At 61.8% G+C, this 25,336-nt stretch overlaps 1 protein-coding gene across 3 annotated transcripts in view; it reads left to right on the top strand.

Moving 5' to 3' along the window:
* KCNQ1 (potassium voltage-gated channel subfamily Q member 1) overlaps window positions 1-24,985 on the top strand; it is a 364,068-nt gene extending 339,083 nt beyond the window's left edge. For all 3 annotated transcript variants that reach the window (XM_070457845.1, XM_070457847.1, XM_070457844.1), the window contains one exon: window positions 23,762-24,985. In XM_070457845.1, coding sequence (XP_070313946.1) covers window positions 23,762-23,949 — 188 coding nt within the window. In that variant the 3' untranslated portion in view covers window positions 23,950-24,985. The remainder of the gene's footprint in view (window positions 1-23,761) is intronic.
* Window positions 24,986-25,336: the final 351 nt, after the last annotated feature.

Here is a 25,336-nt window from a genome sequence, read left to right as displayed (position 1 = left end):
TGAGTTTAACTTCCATTTTATTTCATTTTCTCTTTAACCAAAGAATTATTTAGAAACATGTTTTTTAACCTCCAGATGTATCATTTTTGTTGCTCTCTTTTGGTCACTAATTTCCAGTTTCATGTTAAGGCATAGACTTCTTCAGCCTTGCCGACCTTTCCTTTGGGGCCTAGTAAGGTCGTTCTTGTGAGCTCTCCCTGAGTGCGCGGAGGCAGCAAGGCCCTTCTGTTAGTCGGGTTGGTCCCTTTCTCTGCATCCTTATTTTGCTTGTTCCCTTTTCCCACTGTGACATGTCAGCTTCTGAGAGAAGGGTGCATAGTTGCCAACGGCATCGTGGATTTCTTGGCGTCCAGGTCTTGCTTGATTTTTTCTGTCTGAGCTCTGGGCCCTTCGTGTCAGACACGTCTCCTTCCCTGGAGTGAGCGGTGGCCTCTGCCCACCTGACTCCCCTTCCTCCCTCCCGCAGCTTGCCTCTCCATCAGTCCTGAGGTCTCCCGACTCTGGATCCCCTGGCCTTCCCCACGTCCCTCTCCTCCCTCTTTCTGATGAGGGCACCCCCGACTTGGCCTTCACGCCCTGCTCCCCACCGCTGGCCTGTCCCGCGCCTCGTCCCATCCCTGGAGGCTTCTTCTTGCCGTGACAGCAGTCGGCCCTGAGGCCCATTCCTCCTGCAGACTTCCCTTTGTATTTCTCCAAGGACCACACATCTATGCAGAGCCCCCGAGGCTGCCTCCTCAGCTGTGAGCTCACCTGGAGGCTGCCTCCTCGGCTGTGAGCTCACCTGGAGGCTGCCTCCTCGGCTGTGAGCTCACCTGCGCTGAGTCTCCTGGCCCCGTGGGGCTGGGGTCAGACCCGTTGAGCGTCTGATGACCCTTGTCTCAGGGGTGAGGCCCTGCAGGTCGGGGGAGCACTGGAGCCAGGGCATCCTCCACCTCCCAGCTGTGTGGTACCAGGGGCGGAAGGCGCGGCTCGGGCAGGGCAGCGGTGTGGGGCGTGAGGACAGAAAGGGGACCGAGGGCCTGGCCGGGTGAGGCAAGGGGGGCGGGTGAGGACCCCGCCCCTTGGGTCTTCAAGCCAGCCCAGGGGCAGCTCTGGCCAGGCTTCAGGCGAGGCTGCCGTGTGATGTGAGTTGTGGCCCTGACTGTGGGAGCCGGGTGCCTGGGGGCTGGCCGGGTGGGTTCCGGTGGGGCGGGCGTGCACCAGGCCTGAGCCAGAGCAGAGGAGGGCAGGGGATGGCAAAGAGGAGGGCCTGGGGAAGAGCCCGTCTAGCCCCAGGCACCTCAGTGTCCTCCGCCCTTACTGTGGTTCTAGACTTTTCATGGTGGCTTCTGGAGCTTTGACAGGGGTCCTGGTGTGGTCCCCCAGGAAGTCCTTGGGGCTGCTCAGAGGCACCACCCACTTATTCTCCTTAATCTTTTTGCCAGTGACACCTTCTCCTTACCTGCCTGGTCCTTGAGGTGCCTGTCCCTGTAAGGGCCCCCCGACAGGAGACCAGTCGTCCGGCTCTGGAAGCACAGAAGCGCACAGGTCACACACCAGCCCCCGAAGATGCCCCTGTCCTGGTGCCCGTGCCTGCGAACCTGTGACCTCACGTAGTAAAGGGGCCTTTGAGCATGCAGCGAAGTGAAGGCTTTTGAGGTGGGGAATCACCCTGGATTATCCAGGTGGGCCCAATGTTGTGGCAAGGGTCCTTATGAGAGGGAGAGCAGAGGGTCAGAGTCAGAGGAGGGGCCGGGACAACGGAAGCAGAGGTCAGAGAGGAGAGAAGATGCCACGTGCTGCTTTGGAAGTAGATGCATGGGCCACGAGCCAAGGATGCAGGCACCTCTAGAAGCGGCCAAAGGCCAGGAGACATTCCCTCCTGGAGCCTCCACAGGGAACGCAGGCCTCATGACACCCTGACTTTCACCCAGTAAGCCTCCCGACCTCCAGAGCCATAAGAGAATAAACGCATGTACAGCTAGGTTTGCGGCAACTTGTCAGAGTAGTAATGGGACTGACACCCTGGGATACAGCAGCAGGTTATGCTGTAGGAGGCAGGGGCGGGGACTTACACTGCACAGAGGAGAAGGAGGCGAGACAGGATGAGATGGATGGATGGCGTCCCCAACTCAATGAACATGAGTCTGAGCAAGCTCCAAGAGATAGTGAAGGACAGGGAAGCCTGGCATGCTGCAGTCCATGGGGTCACAAAGATTCAGATGCGACTGAGCGCCGGAACAGCAACATGTTGATTATATCAGTAAAACCAGGAAAAGAAAAAAGATCATGCTGCATGCTATAAGCAGAGCTAAAGAGACGTGGAACAGGGGTTATGATGCTGCCCAGGAAGTTACTGAAGGCATCTGAGGAAGCATGAGTGGAGAATAGCTCACCTAGACAGAGGGATGGAGAGAGCCTTCCAGACAAGGGGCCACACGTGCGAAGACCCCCAAGGCAGTGAGGAACAGGCCTGCGTTGTGCATCTGCGAGGATGTAGAGGGCTGAGGTGGGGTGAGGGCGGGGGGAAAGATGGGCAGGACCAGACCAAGGAGGGGGCACTCAGGGTGAGGGCAGCGGGGCGCCCCAAAGGACATTAGGTGATGGGGCTGTGTGGGAAGTGTTATATCTGTAAGCTCACTCTGAAATTCAAGAGGATAATGTAATCATTAGCCAGAACAGGATGCTGTGAAACAGAAACAATTAGAGAACCAGAAAGAGCTCTTGAAAATGTAAAATATGCTGCTGAATTTTTAAAAAAAAAAAAGTAAAAGATTGAAGTAAATCTCCCAGAAAGTGGAATAAAGACAGAGAGATGGAAAATAGGAGGAACAGCCAAGAAGCATGGAGACTCAGTCCAAGGAGATTCAACGTCCAACGCCTGGATGTTCCAGAAAGGGAGGTGAGAGACGGCTGAGGAGAGGAAGCAGTGATGGAAGGGGGAGCCGTGGAGAACCTGGACCATAAGGGCTGCCACCATGTCCTCCCGTCCTCCAGAATCTTTCCAAAGAAGTAACAAGGTGACCTGCCCCATCAAGGGCTTCAGAACAGGTTGGTTTTCAGTAGAGGAGACTTAAAAGATGCCTCCAGCCTTCCAAAGGAACGTACAGTTCTATACCCAGCCGAAGTATCTATCGAGAGCGAGGAGTCCATGAGAGCATGTCTGAAAACACACAGGAGTTTGTGAAGTTTACTTTCTGTACGTTTTCCTAGAAAGTTATGGAGAAGGTGCTCTAGCAAAGTGTGGAAGCAGATGAAGATAGAGAAAAAAGAGGGAAGCAGGGTGGGTTCGAAATCAAACCTTGTTCCAAGGGCTTCTGAAACTGCCGACACTCACCCCAAGGAAGGTGACGCTAGGAAACAGGGATAGAACTGTGGCTCTAAGGGAACTGAACACTAGGCACAGATGCATCTGGACTGAGTCACAATAATGGTGAAGCAACCTGGGAAATGAGAGGGAGGGGACACATGACCGATGCCTTGAGAGGACTCAGTTCTCACCCTCCAGAGAAGGAACTATATAAAAGATGGCAATAATATTCCACAAAATAATATGACAATGATGTGTTCCTCAAAACTGATAAGGGAATTGCCAAAAGGAAGCCTTAAAAGTAGCTGCCCCATGGATGGGACAGGTGTACAAACTGATCTGAACATTCTTTGCCTTTTGTTTAATGTTCATTTATTTATTTGGCTCTGCCAGGTCTTAGTGGTGGCATGCAGGGTCTTTGATCTCTGTTGCGGCATGTGGGGTCTTTAGTCACAGCATGTGAACTCTTAGTTGCGGCATATGGGCTCTAATTCCCTGGCCAGGGATCGAACCTCGGTGTCCTGCAGAGAGAGTGCAGGGTCTTAGCCACTGGACCACCACTTCAAGGGAAGTCCTTGAGTGGTTCATTTTCATTATAAGCTATACAGCTGGATGTTTGGATGGCATCACCGACTCTATGGACATGAGTTTGAGCAAGCTCCGGGAGATGGTGATGGACAGGGAAGCCTGGCATGCTGTAGTCCACGGGGTTGCAAAGAGTCGGACACGACTGAGTGACTGGACAGAACTGAAGCTACACAGCGAGTGCATCGTTTGGGCTACACTAGCATTACCCACCGAATCAGTCTCACACGCGCGTGCACACTCGTAATAAGGACTTCTCACGAGAGGAGCCCTCTGGCTGGCACGTGAGATGATCGCAGGGCAGCCAGAGGAGGTGGGGAGACCAGTGAGGGGCCGTGGCCAAAGCCCTGGGGGAACGGCGGGGGAGAGAGTCACTGGGGGAAAGACGACGCAGGAGCTGTGCCGGGGGGTGCAGTTCTCAGGCTTGGGGACAGGCTGGGTATGGGGGTGGGAGTGGGGTGTCCTCAGAGAAGATCCCCCCAGGCTCGGGTTTGGCCTCACAGTGGTGAGGGGCTCAGGGAGGTGGTTCCCAGCAGGGAGCACGGCGTAGGCGGAGGTGACGCGTGTCTGAGACGTCTGTGGGGGGGACTTGCTTGCAGCTGGGGTGTGAGGCTCCGAGGAGGCATTGGCCAGGCTGAGAGGGCTGCCAGGAGGTGGCATCTGAAGGGTGAGGTCACCCCGAAGAGAGTTCTGCAGAGGAACCCGGGGCGTCCCAGAAGCTGCGGCGTGGTGACTGCAGGGAGGGGTGTTCTGTGCCTTCAAGAGGATGGGAACCCGGCCCGGGACGTCCCACTGGGCGCGGCCATGCAGGGCCATGGAGTTCCTCACCGGGCCTGAGTCCACACTACCGCCGTGTCCTCTCTGAGCCCACCACCCCTGTGCTGACCTGGTCAGGCATCCGGATCCCGCCGCCTGGGTCACCAGGCCCCTGTGCCGGAGCACAGTAGGTGCCCCATAAATCCTGGTGGCCTGGGAGGAGGAGGAGGGGGGCCTTAGGGGCGGGGCCGGTGGGTGTTGGTTGATAGAAGTTGGCTTTACCCAGCAGGGGCCCTGGCCGGAGCGCTGCCCGCTGGCTCTGCCATCCACACCTCAGTCCATGCGCAGGGACGGGGCAGGAGGACTGGTGTGCTTGACCTCAGCCTGGGGCCTGAGGCCGAGCTCAGACCTGCAGGGGGACAGCCGTGCGCCCAGAGATGGTCACAGAGCAAGTGGAACCCGGAGAAGGCAGTGGGGGCGCCGCTTCCCAAGCCGGGGCTGAGGCCGGGCCGGAGCGGGCTGCCTGGGCGTCGACGCCCTGCCGGGAGCACACCCAGGCCAACAGGGGCGGCCCACACGCTGAGTCCTCCACCCGCCTCGGCTCAGCGTCCTTCCAGGGAAATGGGCGTTTCCTGCGGGAGCTTTCAGGGGCCCGGGCGGGGGAGGGGAGCGGGGCTGTCCGAGTCCTCCTCTTGCCAGCATCTCTCTGGCACCGGCTGCCAGGCCCCGCCCTGCGTGCCCGTGGTTACACTAACGATGCTCCCTTCTTTGGGTTAAGTGTCGTCTTCAACAAATATTTTCTGAATGTCTGCTATGTACTAGGCGCTGGGAACACGGGGGGAAACTATGTGGACCTGCCCTTGAGGGAGTCATGTTCAGGGGGGCCACGGACAGTAAACAGACAATTAGTTATCTTCCACAAGGAGGGAGGAGGTATGCCCAACAGTTAGTCATTCACACTGCAGTATGAATGAGTGTCTGCCATGCCTCGCTCGGGACAGACCGGACTGGGGAGGCTCACCCTCCGGGGACTGGGGCATGGGTGGCAGTCGGAGCAGGGAGGGGGCGGGAGCTACTCCCCGCAATCTCTTCTCCAGCTCCCCAGCCCACAGGCTGCACCCCTGGGGCCCCCGGGAGGCCCTCCCTCGCACCCACCCCCACCTGGCCTGCTCCCAGCCCCTCCAGCACACCCCCCCGCCCTGGACCCTCTCCCCGAGGCCTCGCCCTCCCCACCATCCTGGAAACGATTTTGTTGTCTGCAGAGATCATGTGTAGCTGCCTGTGAGTTATAAGTCTCCGGAGCAAGCAGCCTGTTACCTAACCAGGCCTGGCTCATGCCAATGTCTTGAGTAATTATTGGGGGGCGGGGGGCCGTCCAGCCCGCAGCAGAGCCTCTCCAAGGGAGTGCTATTGTTTTTCATGTCAGCTGTGACTTGGAAGGAAAAAGGGCCTGGCCTTTGAGAAATGAGACAGGGTGGTGGAGGGCAGCTTAACCCTTTGCAACCCCCCCCCCCACAACCGTGCTCCCCAGCTCCCCGGGGCTGCCTGACAGAGAGCAGGCTTGTCGGGGATCAGAACCCAGGCCAGGCCCAGCAGCCGCCACTTGGCAGCGCCGATGGAAACCGCCGTGCGGTTACGCACAGACAGTCACGGAAACTCGGAGGACAGCGGCGGTGGAGGGCTTGCCAGGCCCGGCTCCGCGCCCTGCCCCCACGCCTGCTGCTGCCTCCCGCAGATCCCCCCACCCCACCACAGCTCTGCAGCTGTCGGGGAAGGGGCTCTGGGGCACGTGGGGCGGGGGGCGGGGGCTTGCCCAGCCCACCTCGCCTGCTCCTCCGGGGCAGGGGTGGGGGGCCTGGGCAGAGCAGAGAGGGAACGGGGAAATGGGGCTCCCAGAGCATCTCTGGTGTCGGGCCCCAGCCCAGCCTCCACCCGGATCTGTTGACTCAGTGACTCAAGCGCTGACTGGAGGCCAGAAGTGGCCCCACGTGCTGGGGAGGCCGTGCAGACCCCTTCCTCAGGAAGCTCGGGCCAGGGAGAGATGGACCAGGAGTCAGCAAGCTGAGGGGTGGGGCGCCGAGTTACTGGGCAGCAGGACGGGGGGGAGGGAAGCGGGTTGGCAGCAAGTGAGCAGTGGGGGAGCTGGGCGGGGGGAGCTGGGCGGGGGTGTCTCAAGGAGGTGGTGTGAAAGCAGAAAGCAACCAAGAGCGGGGTGTGAGCCGGACAGAAGCCCAGGAGCAGGGGAAGCGCTGCCCGACCAGCCTCCTGACACAGGTGCTGCTGCCTGCCGACCAGGGTCTGAGCCCCACCCCAGGCCTCAGGCAGCTCCTCGGTTCTGGTTTGTGCTGAGAGGCACTCACTCACTCGTTCACTGAGCCATTCAGCAAACCTTTATGCTGCTGTGGGCTGGGGTGACAGAGCCTGCAATACTGGGGAACAACAGCTCCCGGGCAAGTGGGACTTGGGTTAGTGCTATGAGCTGGCAGTGGGGTGCTGGTGGGGGCCAGACTGGGGCCTGACAGCCCCCAGCGGGAGTTTGCATTTACTTTCACTCAATCAGAAGCTGGAGGTGGGTTTTCAGCTCTAAGCCCAGAGGTGGCATGCTCTGATTTACATGTTTCTGAGCTGTGTGTGGAGTGGAGAGGTTTGAGGGTTGGGTGTGGAGAGGCAGAGAGAGCAGCTAGCAAGACGATGGACAAGAGTCGGGGCAAGAGGCTTGGTCAGTTGTTGCTCAGATGATGAAACTGGTGGCAGCTGAATGAGAGAGAACTCTGCCACCCATGCCGGGAAAGACTGAAGGCAAAAGGAGACGAGGGCGGCAGAGAATGAGAAGGCTAGACGGCATCACCAATTCAAGGGACATGAACTTGGGCAAACTCTGAAAGATGGTGAGGAACAGGGAGGCCTGGCGTGCTGCAGTCCATGGGGTTGCAAAGAGTTGGACACAGCTTAGCGACTGAACAACAATAAATCTACCACCCATGGGGTCCCAGCTGAGCCGGAGCACGCAGGGCTGAAGCATGTACAGCACTGCAGCAGGATGCAGGGGCCTTCTCTCTGTCTACCTCACTGTCTGAAGCACCGAAAAGAGTTTATTTTCAATCTGGGATTCTCTAGCCACTCAAATGCTCAGATCTGAGAGTAAATGAAAGTTTCAGACATGCATAGCCAGAAGCTTTGCCTGCCACATACCTTTTCTTAGAAAGCTATTCGAGGATATGCTCCAGCAAAAGGAAGGGAAAACCAAGATGGGAGAAACACAGCATTCAAGAACCAGGGGACTCCAACACACACACACACACCCTGCAAAAAAAGAGGCCAAGGATGTTCACAATAAGATGGGGGAAAGAAAGTCTAGCATTACAACTATTTAGCAGGCATAGAGAGTAACTAATCCTTCTAGGGCCCTAGGAAGAAACTTCCAGAAGAAAAAAGAGTAAGGCTGGTAGATTGCTGGTATTCTCAGCAGAATGAATAGAAGCTTTACAACTCTGGCAGAGAGGTCAAGAATGAACCAGTGAGAGATGCGTTGAAAACTAAGCAAATCATAAAAAATGTTTTACCCGAGGGAAAACAAAAGGTTATCATCCTAGAAGACCACATGACTTGGCTGAAAATAGCCGTTACATAGTGATATAAAGTTGCGTAATGTTTATGTCAAATGCAAGCAGTAAATACTTATTTAGCCTAGAATTGCAGTATAACTGTATTGAGAGGATGGGGGAATGGCAGGGGGCAGAAGCTGTGAAAATGAAACCTGGATCTCTTTGGGTTAAGTGGTCACTAGATAATGTCTGAAACTTTAAAAGCAAGGAACAGCCGTATAAGCATGTGGTTCAAATACCAAGGTGAAACCAAGAGGCAGCGGAGAGGGTTGAGGGGGTGCCTCTGGGTCAGGAACTGGGGATGAAAGATGGAGACTCATGGGAGCTCTTCGGGCGGGTTTCTGCTGATGCTGCGCAAACTCTAAGATGGGGGAGAGGAGAGGGGGAGGGGGAGCCGGTCAGAAGGCTGGGACGAGCTGGCGCAGGGGCGACCAGGCAGCCAGACGTGTCCGCCGGCCGGAGGCCACTGGTCCCCACACAGGAGCCCCCCGGGCGGCCAGGGGGCTGGGGCGGGCGGCGCGGGCCCGGGCAGCAGGGAAGGGGAGGCTCGTGGGCGGGCACCGCCTGCCCACATTTAGCCCAGGTTGACAGGGGGACCGGGCCTCCTGCCGGGGCGGGCCTCCTGGAGCTGTGACCCCAGGGGTACCCAGGATGGTCTCCAAGGCCCCCAGACCCCAGCACTAACGGGGCACCCGTGGGCCAAGCCAGGTCACCCCAGAGGCCTCCGACCCCCCCACCCAGGCCCCCCCACCAAGGGAGCTCTTCCTCTCTGCCCCAGGAGCAGGAAGGGTGGGCGGGGCTCGCAGGACGGCCTGAATCTCTCATCAGCCTCAGGTCAGCCCAGGCCAGGTGGGCCAAGGGCCAGCCCAGGGCCTCGTTCCGGGGTGGAGGCCTCCCCGAACTTCCACTCACCTTCCGAGCATTGTGGGCCTTCCTGGGAGCCCCCACCACTCAGCGGCCCTCCGGCCTCTGACCCACCCCGAGGTCAGCCTGCCCTGCCCCTCCAGCGCCCTGGCCACTGGGCCACACACCTAGGGACCGGGGCCGGCCACCCTGAAGGTGTGGCGGCTGGACGGAGGTGGGCGCTCTCGTGCAGACACAGGGACAGTGAGGGCGGCCCGCTCACCGGCCTAGTTCCCGGGGGGAGGAGCCGCGGGGGGCCTGCGCGGGGTCCTGGGGCTTTGGAGATGGACAAGGCGGAGGCAGTGCCCTGTCGGGAGGCAGGTGTGAACCTCCATCATGTGGGGTGAGTCCCTCCGCATCCTCGCCCTGCAGAGGCAGAAACAAAGGCTCAGGGTGAGGCCAGGGAGGCCAGGTCCCACATTTGCATGTGGCTGGGGACCCAGCAGGAGAGGGCACTGTGAACCGCACAGGGCAGCAGGAGGGAAGGTGGGCCAGGGGCCGGGGAGGGGCGGGGAGAAGGCTGGGAGCAGAGTGGGGAGGGCGGGACCCATGAGGGACCCACCCAGTGCATCCAGGCAGGGCTGGAGCTCCCAGGGCCTGACCTGGCCTGCTCCCCACCTCCTCACCCACTTCCTGGACAGGGGTCTCAGGGTGGAGGGCACAGGTGCAGCAGGCGCCCTCAGCCCCACGGGCCCCCACACTGGGCACACGGCACTGCGCAGAGACCCCCGGGACCACCTGCCCACGTGGGTGGGTCACGACCCAGAGATGCGAGGGACTCGCCAGCGGGAGGTGAGCTGAACACAGGCTGGGGCGGGGGGCTGGCACTCAGACTGCCATGAGGAAAAGCATAGAGGAGGCAGTGGGGCAGAGAAGAAGGGACGGGCCCTGGAGCCTGTCTTCCGTCTGCGTGGGCTGCCCCCACCGAGAGCTCGGGAGGCTGAGCAGAGGCAGGGAGGGAGCCCGTGCTGCGTGCGGGAGGGTGGGGCTCGGGGGCTTCTGGCTCACAGGCTGTGGGCCCCCCCGAACGGGGAGAGAACAGGTTTAGGAGAATGTTGTCATGCCCAGGAGGTGGGGAGGCCCAGCTGAGCCCCCAGCCAGGCCCTCAGCGCCAGGCAAGTGGCAGGGCCCAGCCCTGAATGGGTGGAAACCCGGCCACTTCCCCTGGAAGGCACTCATCTCCCCTCGCCTTCCCCACCGGGCTCTTCCAGACCCCAGGATCCGCACCCCTGGCCCAGAGCCCGCCGCGCAGCCCCCAGATCCGGTCCAGCCTCGGAGGAGCTGTCTCAGGGAGTCCAGGCCTAGAAGAAGGAGCTGGAAGTGGGGAGTGCGGCTGTTCTGGGCCTGGGCCCCTGGGGCTGCCCCTGTCTCCAACAGCTGCCTCCACGGCCCCAGCCCTGGCCAGCGGAGTGAGGAAGGGCAGGGAGACTAGAACCCCTGGCACCCAGGGGACGCCCAGGCATGGCCCCCTGGGCTGGAGGTGGTCAGCCTGTATGTCTGCTCTTCCAGCCCCCCAGCCCTGGACACCACCCTGGATCCCGCTCCATGAGCCAGCTCCCGGGTCTCCCCACTCCCCAGTGTAGGGCCCAGCACGGCACTAGTGGGATTCTGCCCGTGTGCACACACACACACACGTGCTCACACACACCAGACGCACGCACACCGGCCAAGCCCCGCGCCCCTCTGCTAGTCACCCTGCCCGGGGCTGATCTGGGCCGTGGTGGCTCTGCTGGGGGCCATGCACCATCCTGCAGGCCTCTGTTGAGCACCATGGTGTGCTGGGCACTGGGCCCACCGTGACAGCAGGAGCCCCACCGTCCAGGAGCTGAGCATCACTGCAGGGGTGCCAGGGCAGGGGCGTCCCTCAGAAAGGGTGGGCAGGCAGCCCTGAGGGGGCACGCAGAGGACAGAGGCAGCTTGAAGCTCGTGGGGAAAAGAGCCTCCCTGAGGGGCAGCAGGGGCAAAGAGCCTGTGGCAACTCGGGGCCTGGACAGGAGGCCCACGGGCCTGGGGCAGTGAGGAGGACCCAGCCAGATTGTGACCGTGTCGGGGCCACTGCAGTGATCCTGGCCTCGCCTCTGCGGCCATGGGGAGCCCCCGTTTTAACGTCTCCCTCCGGGGAGAGGGGAGAGGGCTGAGGTGCCCGGGTGTGCCCGGAGGGCGGGCCGGGGCAGGGGCTCCTCTCGCCCAGATCAGGGGGCAGAGTGGGATGGGGAAGGGGTGCAGGGCTGGGGGCAGCCTGTCGGGGAGCCGTGAGGAAGCGCCCCTGCAGGGCAGCCTCGCCAAGACCAATCCTAGAGAGGGGCCCCCCCAGCCTGGCGCTCTCAGGGGAGCATGAGCCTCCCCGTCCACAGGCTCGGCCGCGGTGGGATTCCCAGAGCCCCATGGAGAGGCCCGTGCACCTCGGCCCAAGGAGCAGGCTCAGCGGACGTGTCTCCACGTGGCGGGCCCCCAGCCTATGCTAGTGAAAGGGAGCGCGCGGAGGGCCCAGCTTCTCAGGTTACCGTTCGTGCTAAGTCCACCGGGATGGATACTGCGTGGCGGGCAAGCCCGCTCCTGGTTTAAAATGGCCGGAAGGATAAACAGCAGATCGCTAAGGCGATCCCCTGGCGAGGTGGGATCACAGTCAGACGGGCCAGGAGGGCCAAAGGGGGATGTTTTGTCGAAACATTTTTTACTTTTAAGAGACTGTGTTTTTTAACTGTCCTTGTACCTAGTTACATCGTGCAAACTCTTGTAAGGGGACTGATTAAACTGCAAGACGTCCAGCTGGGCAGAGCATATTGCTGGGGGTGCGGCGAGGGCAGGGGGCACACAGGTGCTGTCCCGGAGGCCAGCAGGCTGGGGGTCAACCTCCCCCAACTGCCTGGGGAAGAGGCTCTGGGGCCTGGGCGGTCAGAGAACAGTGGGAAGCCGGGCAAGTGTCTGAAGAGAGGACGTGGTTCAGGGCTGAGCGCAGACAGCTGAGGGTGGCCGCAGAGCGGCGAGGAAAAGCCACGCCAGGCGGCGGGTGCAGGGGCAGTGGTCAGAGGCAGCTGGGAGATGCTGGGGGTCTGGGGGCACACGGGGCCTCCTTCTTCCCCGAGACCTCCCGCAGGCCCGAGGCGCTGTCCAGGGGAGCTGGACCCCACCCCCCAGGATATCCCAACCACGGACACATCAATCTCCACTCTGAGCTGCAGGGAGGGGACCAAGGCCCAAAGTCCCCCAGCCCGTCGTGGGGGGTGGGCAGCCTGTCAGGGAGGTGGACGTTTCGGAAGCCGAGGATGACACCAGCACCCCGGCAAACTAGAGTGGCCGGGAGGGGTCGGCCAGGGAGGTGATGGCCAGCAGACGGAGCAGGGAGGCCTTCTGTAGAGGAGACCCTCGCCTTGGGGACTGAGGAATGGGACTGTCTGCTGGCTCAGGAGAGGGATGGAATGTTCTAGCAAGTGGACCAGCTAGTGCAAAGGCCAGGGGGCAGAGAGGGGGGCACAGCACATCCAAGGAACTGACGGAGCCAGGGCAGGGCAGGAAGGGGCCATGGCCAGGGTGAGACACCAGGCCCGGACTACAGGGACCCTCTGGCCAAGATGGGGCGTGGTCTTTGTCCGAGAGCCATCGGGCGGCTGGCAGGGGTCCCGCCCGGGATGGACGGGGTGTGAGGACAGAGGGAGGCCTGGGGGCCGTGGAGCTCATGGAGGGCAAGCAGACCTCAGGGGCACTGCCGGGTGGCCTGGTGGGCCCAGCGGTCCTGAGCTGCCTGCGCCCTGGCACCGGGGGCCCGGGGGCAGCCAGGGGCAGATGGACCTGTGATGGTAGAGCCACGGGGCGACCCCTGCCCACCTGCCCGCCCGCCTGCCCAGGCCTGGTGTTTGGCGGGGCCGGCCGCGCGCGCACTGGCTCCTGGTACAAAGTGTTCTGCCCAGCGTCCCTGGCTTCCGGGACTTCGAGGCTCGTCAGAGGGGCAGCGCGGAAGGGGGAGGCGGGGAGAATCAAATGCAGGTGGGGCCTCTGCCCGCCGCCAACACAAACACAGCCTCTCGGCTTCCAGCGCCTTTTTCCAGCCTGCCCTACATTCCCACTCGCCCGGCCCCGAGCAGGGCGGCTCAGCCAGCCAGCCTGGGGCTGCCCGATGCGGACAGGGTGGGCGGCCCCCGCTTGGCCTCCGCCCGCAGGACCCCCCTGAGGCCCCAGCTAGGGGCTGGCCAGCCCACTTGGAGACCCAGCCACACACGTCCAGGGCCAGTCACCACCCCCCGCCTGGCCCACCCACCACGTGGCGGTGGGCAGCTTCCTGGCTTCTGTGTATCCTGCTCCGCACGACCCAGGCCCCCTTCCAGCAGTGGGGTGGGGGCAAGCTAAAAGGCTTCTGTGCTGCCCAGGAAGCTGTGTGCCCCCCACGTGGGGCCCCCGACTCTGCAAGCTGCAGCAGGCACCTCCTCCCCGGGGTCCACGCAGGGCAGCCTCGGGGGCGCACAGTCAGGTGCTGGCTGTGGACTCTGGGCACAAACGTGGCCCCATGGGGCCTTGGGGGAGGGAGGATGTGGCTCAGCCTCCAGCAGCGTGGACAGGGCACGTCGGTGAACACGGCACACGCAGACCCCCATGGGGCTTCCGGCCTCGGTGTGGGGAGGGGGCAGGGAGAGACCGAACATCGAATCAATAAACCAATACCGTCAGTGAGCATCCGAGGGAAAGAAAGTGGGCAGAGGCCCGTGGGCCGGTCGCAGCATTTAGCTCAGGGCCCAGGGCAGCCTCGTGGAAGACGTGAACAGAAATGTGGATGGGGAGACGGCGTGAGCCACGCGAGAATCCAGGGAGACAGCCTGGCAGCGGGGGCAGGGACAGAGGCAGAGCAGAGGGGAGGCCTCATGCTGGAGCCTCGGGGAGGGCTGGCCACCTGGAACCCCAGCCAGGACTTCCTTCTCTGTTCGGAGTTCGAGGCGGGTCTCGCAGAGTTCTGAACGGAGGAGCAAGATCTGTGGGGCCAAGGGCAAGGTCACTGAGGTTGTCCAGGTGAGCTGGCCCATGCCCCCCTGACCACCACCGCCACTGGACCCCCTGGACAGAGCCACCAGTGTCCTCACCTCCAGAAAGGACAGCTCTGCCATCCGCTAGCAAGACACATTGTAAGGCTGCCATGATTGAGATGGTTCACTATAGACTGCAAAGCATCTATAAAAAGAATGTTCTGTCCTTTGGGGAAGCCTAGTCTTCAGGGAAGATCGACAGGCAATCACTGAAAACAGGTCTCGAAGCTCAAGCAAGCCCCACACCATTCAACGATTTAATAGTAAAATACAAATCTAAAAAATTCTACAAAAAAAAAAATTGTTTCAAGGTCGGAATGGGGAAGGCTACTCCAAGCATGCAGAAAACCTAGAAGCCACAAAGGAAAAGATAAATAACTCTGACTACATAAAAAGTGAAAAACTAAATAAAACTTCTGTATGGCCAGACCAAAAATAATAATTGTAATTGCCATAAACCAATTCACGAGACCAGCAGCACACTGGGGGCAGACAGTCACGATGTCCGTGTCAAAGGACAAACTTTCTCAGTGTACGAAGAGCCCTTACGACTCAGTGACAGCGAAAGGCCTGGCCAGCAGCACCCAGGGGAGGGAGCAGGCTGTAGGCTTGGAGGACCTGCACCCACCACCCCAGTCCTGGGGCCCCAGAGGCAGGAGAGGGCTCTTTACTCATCCAGCAAATATTTGTGAAGCACCAAGTCTATCCCATATGAATTTATGCCTTTGAACTGTGGTGCTGGAGAAGACTCTTGAGAGTCCCTTGGACTGCAAGGAGATCAAACCAGTCCATCCTAAAGGAAATCAACCCTGAATATCACTGGAAGGTCTGATGCTGAAGCTGAAGATCCAATCCTTTGGCCACCTGATGCAAAGAGCCGACTCATTGGAAAAGACCCTGATGCTGGGAAAGATTGAAGGCGGGAAGAGAAAGGAGTGACAGAAGATGAGATGGTTGGATGGCATCACTGACTCAGTGGACATGGGTTTGAGCACTCTCTGGGAGACGGTGAAGGACAGGGAAGCCTGGCGTGCTGCAGTCCATGGGGTAGCAAAGAGTCGGACCCGACTTAGTGACTGAACAACAACACTTAATCATACTATGTCCAAGGTTCTGGGAGACCCTCTGGGGACGTGACCGTCCAAGGCCTAGCCGCCACAGGAGGTTTCAGCAATGGAAGGGAAGCCCACTCCTAACTTCTGAGCTGAGGTTATGTGTTGTGGTAGAGAATGGTTTTTCAGGCAGAGTGCAAAAATCCTGGGGCATGATCTAGGGGGCTGTGTTCAGGATCTGAGAGAGTGGGGGTGGTCAAGGAGGGCTGTGGGGGGCCACAGAGCCCAGAGGCTTTGGGAGAAATTGGATTTCACTCTGGGTACACTGGCAATCCTTTGAAGGGAGGCAGCTCAGCCTGGCTGCTGCCTGGAGCGAACAGGAGGCGGGTCAACAAGTCAGCCAGGGATGCCATGGGCTGGGCAGGGGCTGCCCGGGGGCCTGGATTCAGAGCGTGTGCCCTGGAGAACAGGTCGGGCATGGGTGAGCACCAGGCACATCCAGTGCTTCTCTGTGTGGGTGCCGGCGCCCTTTCTGAGACAGGGCAGGCCCAGGGCGGTCGGAGTTCCTTTTGGGACCTGCTGGGCCAAGATGCTGTGAGACCTGCTCGCCAATGGAGACGGAGCGGCCTCGGGGAGGGCACAGAGCTGGGGTGTAGTGCTGAGGGTGTCTGTACAGACAGGTGCGGGCAGGCGGGGTCCTTGGGCCGGGTGTGGAGGGCAGATGACGTTGTCCTGGCAGATGGACACAGGGCAGGTGGGCGTGGCTTACGAGAGATCCCGAGGCCCACCCTGCTTGACGGTCAACCTGGACCGAGTCACTGCTGGGGGTCCCTAGCAGACCCCAGGCACCTGTGGGGCTGCTCCCAGGCAAGCGTGTGTCTGTGGGGCAGGTAGAAGGGTCTTCTTCCCATCACAGCCATCTCTCAGAGGGAGGCAGCCTGTCTTCCTAAGGGGTGGTCTGCAAGGGTCAGCCAGGGACCCGCAGGCCCTGAGAGGGGTCTGGGGGTGACCAGGCCCTTGGTCATGCTGTGCCAAGGACCCAGCTGAGGTGTGACTGGCTCAGATGATGGCTCAGACCACCTGCCGCCCCGTAGCCAGACGAGTGAGAGGTTTGCAGGACAGCAGCTAGGACACAGTCCTCGGTCTGCAGCCTCTGAAACGCCCACCCTGGCTGATTCGTGAGGCCAGACCAAGGCACCCGTTCCGGGGGTCAGGGCACAATGGCTGCCACATCACCTACCTCTTCTGGCCAAGGCTCACCCCCGCCTGGACCCCACCTAGACAGAGGACCCTGGGGAACCGGAGAATGGCTGGGGTGTTGGTGACCACGGGACCCAGAGGCCTGTCTTCCAGTTAGGAGAGTTCGATCGGCCCCCGGCAGAGTCCCTGTGCCTAGCGGCAGAGCTTGCCCTCTGAGCGGCCCCCTCCCAGCAGCATCACTGCCATGGCACATGCCAAGGCCCAGGGGCCGCGAGGTCCAGACAGACACACACACACCCTTGAGCAGCTCAGGGAGTGATCCGGTGGACTTGTTTAAAGGAACTATGCAAAGGCAGCCCAGGCGTTCTTGCACATTCAGTCTCCTTATAAAGTTGGAGCACTTGTGTGCACACACATCTGTGCACACACATCTGTGCACACACCCTGCCGACCAGCCCTCAGGCCATGCTGCACACATTCAAATTGCTAACAATAGGTACAGTAATGGTCAACAGGAGACTTAATCTGCATTTGCTGGATGCCAAACCCCCTTTCTAGTGGTTTCTTGCATTCACTCATTTAATCCTTACAACATCCTACTGAGGGAGACTCAGCCAACATGCCCATTTTACAGATGGGGAGACTGAGTTCAGGGCGACGAGGTCAAGGTCATCCCCCAGGAAGAGGCAGAGGCAGAAGATGAGCCCAGGAGCCTGCCCACCGCCCAGGCCCTCCCGAGGACCCTGCCCCACTGCTGTGTGGCCCACACACCCAAAATGCGTCCGGGGCCTCCTGCAGACCACAGGGCACACACCCTGGCCCGGCCGCTGCCGTGGGCCAGGCCCCGAGGCCATCTCCATGGCCGGCCGGGTGCACCTTGAGCCGCAGGACCAAGAGCTCGGCCGGCCGGCTGCCCTGGGGACTGGTAGTGAAACCTCAGCAGCTAGAAACACGGCTGACTTTTCTCCAAGAGCTAAAGCACTAAAACAAAGTCATAAACACAATTACACCGTCTCCTGCCATAAATTACGACGTTATGAAGCGCTGTGATCTATTTCCACTCATACCCGGCTCTGTGAGACCAGCCAGCCCCACGGGCTCTAACGAAAGGGTGATTTATGGGCGTTATTCCCGCGCTCTCGCCATGGGGGAGGGGTGTTCCCAAGTCCCGAGGAGTCAGGTTGGCCCAGCGCCAGGGGCAGGACCCGCAGGCCCCGTGCGTGCTCTGGAGCTGGCTGCCACTGGGCAGGGACCTCTGGGGACAGCTGGGCCCAGGCAGGCGGGCACCCTGCACCACCTCCCCCTTCCACCCTGGCAGGAGGGCTCCTGAGGGCTCTGGGGTCCAGGCACTGGGCCGGGGAGCTCCCAGCATGTTTGTTCCACACATGTGGATGGGGCCCCTGTGTGCCAGCCCAGACTAACAGAGGAGCAGGGCTCCGGGGCCTAATTCTAATGGGAGGCCCAGATGAGGATGGGCAGACGTCGCCCCATGCCGAGGGCCTTGGAGGAAGTATGGGCCAGTGGGGGTGGGGGCAAGGGGAGGGAGAGGGCCTCAGATCAGCGCTTCTGCTGAGATCTGAGGGTGGCGGGTGGCTGATGCAGGCGGGGGAGCAGCAGGAGAAAAGGCCAGGCCTGGGGCAGGCATGTGCCACCATGTTTAAGGGCCAATAAAGATGCCTGGAGTCAACGAGAAGGGAAGAAGGGTGCGTGCTGCGTGAGTGCATGCTAAGTCGCTCAGCTGTATCCAACTCTGCAATCCCATGGACTGTGGCCTGCCAGGCTCCTCTGTCCATGGGATTTTCCAGGCAGGAATACTGGAGTGGGCTGCCATGCCCTTCTCCAAGGGATCTTCCCAACCCGGGGATCAAACCCACGTCTCCAGTGTCTCCCACCTTGCAGGCAGATTCTTTATCACTAAACCACCAGGGAACTCCAAAGAAGTGGGGGAAGGGAGGCCAGAAAGCAAAGGGAGGCAGGTCTGGGGCCACACAAGGGACTCAGGCCTCTCCTGGGAGTGAGATGGGAGCTCAGGAGGGTATGTGATGTGAGCTGGTTTGGTTTCAAAAGAACCACCATGTAGAAGCACATTGCAGGGGAAGGCCGGCTGGTAGGCTACTGGAATAATCCTAACATATAAAACTGGCACTCTGGCCTGGGCTGGGAGCCATGGAGGGGTGGGCAGGTTCTGATGATGGATAGAATGTGGAGCCTGATGCTGAGATTGGGAGCCTTTTTCTGAGATGAGAATGGAAGGAACAGGGTGGGTGCTGAGAGGCAGAGGCTTCAGCAGAGGTGCAGGGAAGCCTGGGTTTCATGGTCCGGGTTCAGGCCTGAGGCCCCGCAGGGCCGAGCATGCGGGTCTTGGGTGTGTCCCTGGCCTGAGCCGGTGCCCCCAGGCTCAGAGGACAGCAGACCACAGTGGTCACAGCAGGGTGGCCTCCTCCCGTCCTGGTCAGTGGGGAAGGGCCGGAGGACACCAGGAACGCAGCCAGTGCCCCTCCCCTTGGTGCTGTCTCAGCGATACCCCCTGCCCTTGACGTGGGTGCTCAGCATTACCTGCATGTACCAAAGGGCACGGGGGCAAAGGTTGTAGGTCAGCGGGACACCCACTCCCCTCCCTCACCAGTCTGCAGAGTGAGGGCCAGGGTCAGGGTGAGGGAGGAAAGGGCATTCTATGGGGACAGAGAACCCAGAAGGCCTGGGCAGGGGGTGGCCTGGGACCACCGCCTGAAAGTTGCTCTATAGCTGCTAGGCCCAGAGGGTCAGGGTCGCCCTCTCGGACTGAGTCCTTCCCGCGTCCAGTGGGGCCTGACGTCCGAGGCTGCGGCCAGGCTCTTTAACGGGGACAGGCGTGGGCCCCTTGTCGGCCAGGCTCTTTAATGGGGGCAGATGCGGGCCCCTCGTCCGCCAAGCAGCACTCGACACAGCCCGTGTCCTGCCCCGTGCTGGGGCCTTCTCACAAACTATATGCTTGCGAGGGGCGGCAGGGGGGAGCTGCCAACCCAGGGGACCTTGAGGTGTGACTGGGGTCCCGCACAGAGCATGTGGTTTTCTGCTCTGAGCCGCCCAGCCTGGGGCTCCCTTCCTGGCTGGACAGTCCCTCACTTGGGCTCAGCACCCCTGCCGTGGGCCTCCAGACCTGCCCCAGCTGTGGGTTGGGGGTGGGCCCTACCCAGTCCCTCCATCCACGCCCAGGAGCTCAAGGCCTCGGGGCCTCAGCCTGTGGGCTCAGGGGCAGCTGGGAGCAGGGGCTTGTGACCTGGGCAGGGCTGGGTGGTGCAGGCCTGCAGCCAGAGAGCAAGGGGGAAGGAAGCCAGGCCGGCAGCAGCCCCTCTGTGCCCCTGCCCCCGGCTCTTCGCTCCCACCCTCCCTGCAGTCTGTGAAGCGGGCGGGGAGTGGGAGCTTAGAGCCATGTTGGGAGGCCCGCAGGAGGATGGAGTGGGCCTGAGCATCACGGCCGTGGCCCCAGGCCCGTCCCTTCACTTGGGCAGGGCTCGCATGGCTCCAGGCTCCCCTGCCTCTCATCACCTACTTGGAGCCCCCGGCTCCCTGTGGCCCAGCTGGGAGCATCCAGCTCAATGCCTGGTGTTAAGCATGTTAAGCATCGCCCCCTGAGAACTGATCAGTGACCGTCAGTCCAGGAGAGGGTGCAGACAAGGGAAGCGCCCAGAGAACTTCTGCCCTGTGATCCCTCAGAGGGTCCCAGGCTGTCCCAAGAGGAGCGCCACCCCACCTTCAGATGTCCCCGCAGGGACCCTGGGGCCCCCCGAGCTGCCCCCAGGACCAGGGGCTCCTCCCCATGAGCCGCAGGCGGTCGCGGCCCCGTCTCCCGCCCATCTTTGGCCTGGACCGCTGGCGGGTCCAGAGCTGGGATCAAGGCCGAGCAGGTTCTGCAAAAATTTCCCTTGAAAGACTCTTTTTCAAGATTTTCTTTTGAAAACAAATTCATAACCACATCAAACAGGGATCCCGTCGCCTTGGGTTTGATCATCAGCCGCCCGGGGCTCTCGCACTGGCTGTTATTCTAATTGCTTTTTTTCTCCTCCGAGGGCCGTGAGTCGTCTTATGGTTATTAATTTGGTGAGTTGAGGCAGGGAACAAGGGCGCTTTTGTTGGCCTTGCCCTTTTAGTCACTATCAAATTGCAAAGAGCGACGAGATTCAAGATCCCCCAAACTGATGTGTCCGCGTGGTTCCCGGGGCACGCTGCCCCATGCCCGGAGTGGGCACTGCCTTCCCCCGAAGGTGACGGCCCCTGCCCTGGGCACCTGCCTGGACCGGCGAACTCTGCAGCTGGGGTCCGGCTCAGGCCACTCCCTCCAGCCGGCTGACGTTCTCACAGTTGCTGTTCAGTCGCTCAGTCGTGTCCGACGCTTTGCGACCCTGTGGACTGCAGCCCGCTGGGCTTCCCTGTCTCTTGCCATCTCCTGAAGTTGGCTCAAACTCCTGTCCATGGAGTCGGTGATGCCATCCAACCGTCTCATCCTCTGCTGCCCCCTGCTCCTCCTGCCCTCCATCTTTCCCAGCATCGGGGTCTTTTCTGATGTGCTCGCAGAGTGGCCATCAAATATCAAGTGAGATACAGGCTCTATGCTCAGAGTCAGGGGCGGAGAGGGGGAGGTGACCAAGGACCATCTCTCTGGGACGCGCTCAGCCCCGGAGAAGCAAAGCGGGCTCACCGAGCCTGCGGGCACAGGCTCCTACGTGCCTGTCCTGCTCCATCCTCAATAAAACCCACCAGTGGGGAGCAGGATTCCCCGCTTCTCAGCTGAGAAACTGGGGCCCACGCAGGAGACCCTTCAGCCAGGGCTTAGGGTGGGACCTGATGTGGCTGCCCAGACCAGCCTGGCCAGGCTCACCCCACACCGCAGGGCTCGGGCATCAGCCACTGGGCAGGGCAGTGTGGGCTCAGGAGCCAGTGGTGAGCAGCAGGCAGGCCTGGGTGGTGCAGGCTCCCCCACGGAGCCCCAGGATGGGGCCTGGTTCTGGGCAGGGGACCCGGCCCACCCGCTGGTCACCACAGCCTGAAGCTGGACCCGGTGAGTGAAGGAGAGGATCTGTGTCCAGAGGGCTGGGGGCCGGACAGGCAGGAGGACCCCACAGGGGCACAGGAAGACCCAGGGGCACCCAGAGGGCGGCTGGAGGGCCAGGGGGACAGGGCGATGGCCGGGAGGGTCTGGCAGGGTCTGCGTGGGTCAGCCGGCTTCCCCACTTTCCCACTGTCTCTCCCATCACACCGGCCATGACATTTCACAGTCCTCCCCAGACCTGCTCCTCTCCTGTAGGAGAAGGAGGGAGGCCCAGGGTTTGGGCCGGCTCTGGATTCTGGCCCAGATCCCAGCTCCCCCCAGTCCCCAGCAGTCTGCCTAGTGGGACCATGGCACCAGGAGAGCCCCTTGAAGCTCCCCCTGCCGTGAGCAGCAGCCCAACTGTCCGAGGTGGGCTTGGCACCCGAGGGCCAAGGGCACCATCAGAAGGGCCCGGGAGGCCTTAAGGGCGAGCTCACCTGCGCTGTCAGCCCCCTGGGACGGGCCCCTTCTCCAGCCAGGCCCAGGACCCCACCCCTTCCTGAATCTCAGCCCTCCTTCCATTTCCTCTTTTCCCGAGAACACCCCCGTGGAGGCTTCCACACCCACTTGCCTTTCTGGGGACTTCGACAGATGTTCAAGCACCATAAAGTGAAAATTTATGAAACCACAGATTTTCTTCTGTCATGTATTTGGGGCTTTAATTGAGGCCAAACCAATCAATACCCAAGCCGGGGCCTGCACAGTGAAGCAACATGAAGTCTTGCCTGGACCAGCCGGTGTGCAAGGCTCCTTCAAGGCTACCAGGCACCCAGGGTCCCCCCGACGGATCTCCTAGGGCAGCTTTGGGACTGGGGGCCATCCAGCAGTCTTGGGCCAGTGAGAGGGGAAGGGTTTGGAAGTGATGGTGGGCATGTCTCCGCCATAGGTCCCTCTGGCCCTTCTCCCAGGAGCACTTACTTCTTCTAAGCCCAGCTTGGACCCCCCACTTGGGCCTCCTCCCAGGAGTGTCTGCTTTGGTCCTCATGGAGCACCCTTCCACCCCACCCAGGTCTTCCCTACATGGAACCTGGATCCTTCTCCTGGGGCCTCAGGAGAGAGCCCTCCTCTCATCCCTGCCCAGCCAGCCCCCCTCACTCCCCTGACTCAGTGTCCCCCACGGGAGGGAGGCTGTGGTCTGCCCCCGGCCCCGGGAAACCTGACCCGGGCCCCCGGGACTGGGCTACACAGGATCCACGGCCTCTTCACCCTACCGTCTTCCCGGGGCCAACCTGCTCGGCCAGCACCCAGCTCCGTGCGGCCCTGCGGCGGGGAGGCTGCGGCGGGCAGTGGGCCCAGAGGGGCGCCCGGGAGTCTGGCCGTGATGGCACACATCGCACATATCTCGAATCCCGCGTGTGTCCGGGTGGACGCCCGGCCCCAGCCGGCTCTGCCCGCCTGTGCTCGGCCCCGCGCTGAGCCGCCGCGGCTCTCACACCGACGTGCTCTCCCACGGGGCTGCTCGGTGCTCCTGGGGCCTGGCCCTCATCCCTGACCACCCGGCTGCCTCCTGTACCTGCTCTGCCATTCCGAGGCTCCCCAGGGTTCCAGGTCCCCAATGTGGGTGTTGTTTTCTGACAGAGACCCCAGGGGAACCACTCCCAAGGGTGCTGCAGGCCCCGGGAACGCCATGCCTGCCCCCATGGCCCGGCTCCCTCGGGGTCGTGTCCTGTCCCCCGCCCCTGCTTGGAGGGCCCTGGCCTCCTCTTCTCGGGCTCACTTCAGCCCCGTCCCCTCCTGGCCATCCAGCCATCCCTGCTAAGGACCTGCAGCCCTGGGTCCAGCCTGCCTCCAGCTCCCCTCCAGTTTCACGGGGCAGCCCCACCTCATGGGCTGGGCAACCCCGTGTTCAATGCAGGAAAGGCTTTGGTAGAAGCATGCTGGGCACGTGGGCCTGGCTGACTCCTGGGCATTGACACAGACAGGGTCTGGGTTTTCCAGGGACTAGTGAGTCCTCTCGTGAGTCGGGGATGGGGCTGGGACGATGGGACAACTTGGGGCACGAGCCCTGTTGGGGGACACGGGGGAGTGGGTGGAGGAGGAGCCCCACCCTGTGACTGGGAGCCCTTCCGCAGAGAGAGCCGCTCGGCCCCCGGGTCTCAGGCGAGGGCTGCTAAGCAGGACCCCTCCAGGCACGTGTGTGCACATGCACCAACACGCACAGGGGTCACAGACGCCCACAGACACGCACGTGCGCGTTCCACAAACAGGCCCGCCCCCGCCCCCAGCCCTCTAGGAGCCGCGGCCCCAAGGCCACCCCACCGCCCGGCTCACCTCTGCTCCTGTCCCCGCAGGTGACTCAGCTGGACCAGAGGCTGGTGGTCATCACAGACATGCTGCATCAGCTGCTCGCGCTGCACCATGGAGGCCCCCCTGGGGGCCGGCCCCCCAGCACGGCCGGGGCCCAGGCAGTCCAGCCCCCGAGCGGCGGCTCCATCAACCCCGAGCTCTTCCTGCCCAGCAACGCGCTGCCCACCTATGAACAGCTGACCGTGCCCCACAGGGGGCCCGACGAGGGCTCGTGATGGGGGCGCAGGGCCCAGGCCTAAGGGGGGAGGCCCGGGGGAGGCCCACCCCGCCCCCTGTCCCGCACGGCTCCACCGGGCCTCGGCCACCTCTCAAAGGCGCGGTCCCACTCCACCAGGCCCCAGACACCCGGTGGGCCACGTGGTGCCCTGGCCTAGGCTGGGGGCTCGCCAAGACCACCCCTTCTCAGCCGGCGGGTACTAGACTTTGGCTGGGTTGGGGGGGGGCCACATCGCTGGCGTGACACTCAGGACAAGGCCGGGGTCAGGCCAGGCGCTCGGTCTGTCCCGTGTACGGCAGGAGGCGGCAGAGCTGTATGCCGGCCCCGGGGGCTTCCTGCGGGCAGATGGGGGACAGCCTGGACAGGGTCTGTGAGGACCCTCCCCCAGTCTCAGATCCAGGACCCAGGGGGACCCTGGGAGGCGGCAGGCAGGGCAGGGCAGGGCAGGCCCAGCCCAGCCGAACAAAGGAGGCCCACAGTCGAGGCCCGATCATGGCCCAAGAGCCCATCCCAGGACCCTGGAGCGGGCCTGGCTCCCTCATGCCCGAGATGCTGACCCTGGCAGGAGCTGGGGGATCAGCTCCTGAGGCCACAGCTTCCAATGGGAGGGACAGGCCCACCACTGCCCAGAGCTCTTCACTGGGGGGGCACCGTCCAGCAGCAGGATGGGGGAGCTCAGGCCCCCACTCTGGACTGGCAGCTTCTCCTGCCCATTCCGGAGGGAAGAGGAGGGGCCCCGAGCCCGCTTCATGTGCAGGCCCGCCTCCAGGTCCCTCCTGGTCCGAGCCGCTGGACAGACGGTCATCCCCCCTGACTGCGGGGAGCAGATGGGCCTCACCATCTCTAACAAGACATGTGTCCTCCTGGGTGCTCCGCCCCACAAAATCAGAATACCTTGTGGTGATTTGGAATCTGTGCTTTAATGAATTTCACGGTGTGATTTTGATTCTTAATCATGCAGGTTTTTCCTAATAAACATGGAATCACAAAATTTAATTTGCCCGGTTCTCACCTCCACTCCTGGGGGAGCAAGCACCCATCTCTGGGACAACCTGTCCTCCCACAGAGCTGCCGCCCACCCCTCAACACCCCAGCAACCCTCACACCATCCGCACCCACCCCGGTGAGGGGAGGGGGCCGGAAGCCCCAACCCACTGGCCTGGTCTGGGACTCAGGAGCACCTTGAGGCCAGGCTGCTCCTGTCCCCGCCCACCCAGGTCAGACCCCGCCCGCCTCTGAGCTTAGCTCCTGCTGGTGCCTTTTCTGGGAGACTTCTTCCCGTCCCCCGTCCATCAGTTGAAACCATTTCCTTGGTCTCCAGCCAGGCTCAAAACCCACTCCT

Source organism: Odocoileus virginianus, chromosome 28 (assembly GCF_023699985.2).
Source record: "Odocoileus virginianus isolate 20LAN1187 ecotype Illinois chromosome 28, Ovbor_1.2, whole genome shotgun sequence".
In the NCBI taxonomy this organism is placed as follows: Eukaryota; Metazoa; Chordata; class Mammalia; order Artiodactyla; family Cervidae; genus Odocoileus; species Odocoileus virginianus.
The sequence above is the reverse complement of the archived record's forward strand: the minus strand, read 5'-3'. Positions and strand labels throughout refer to the sequence as shown.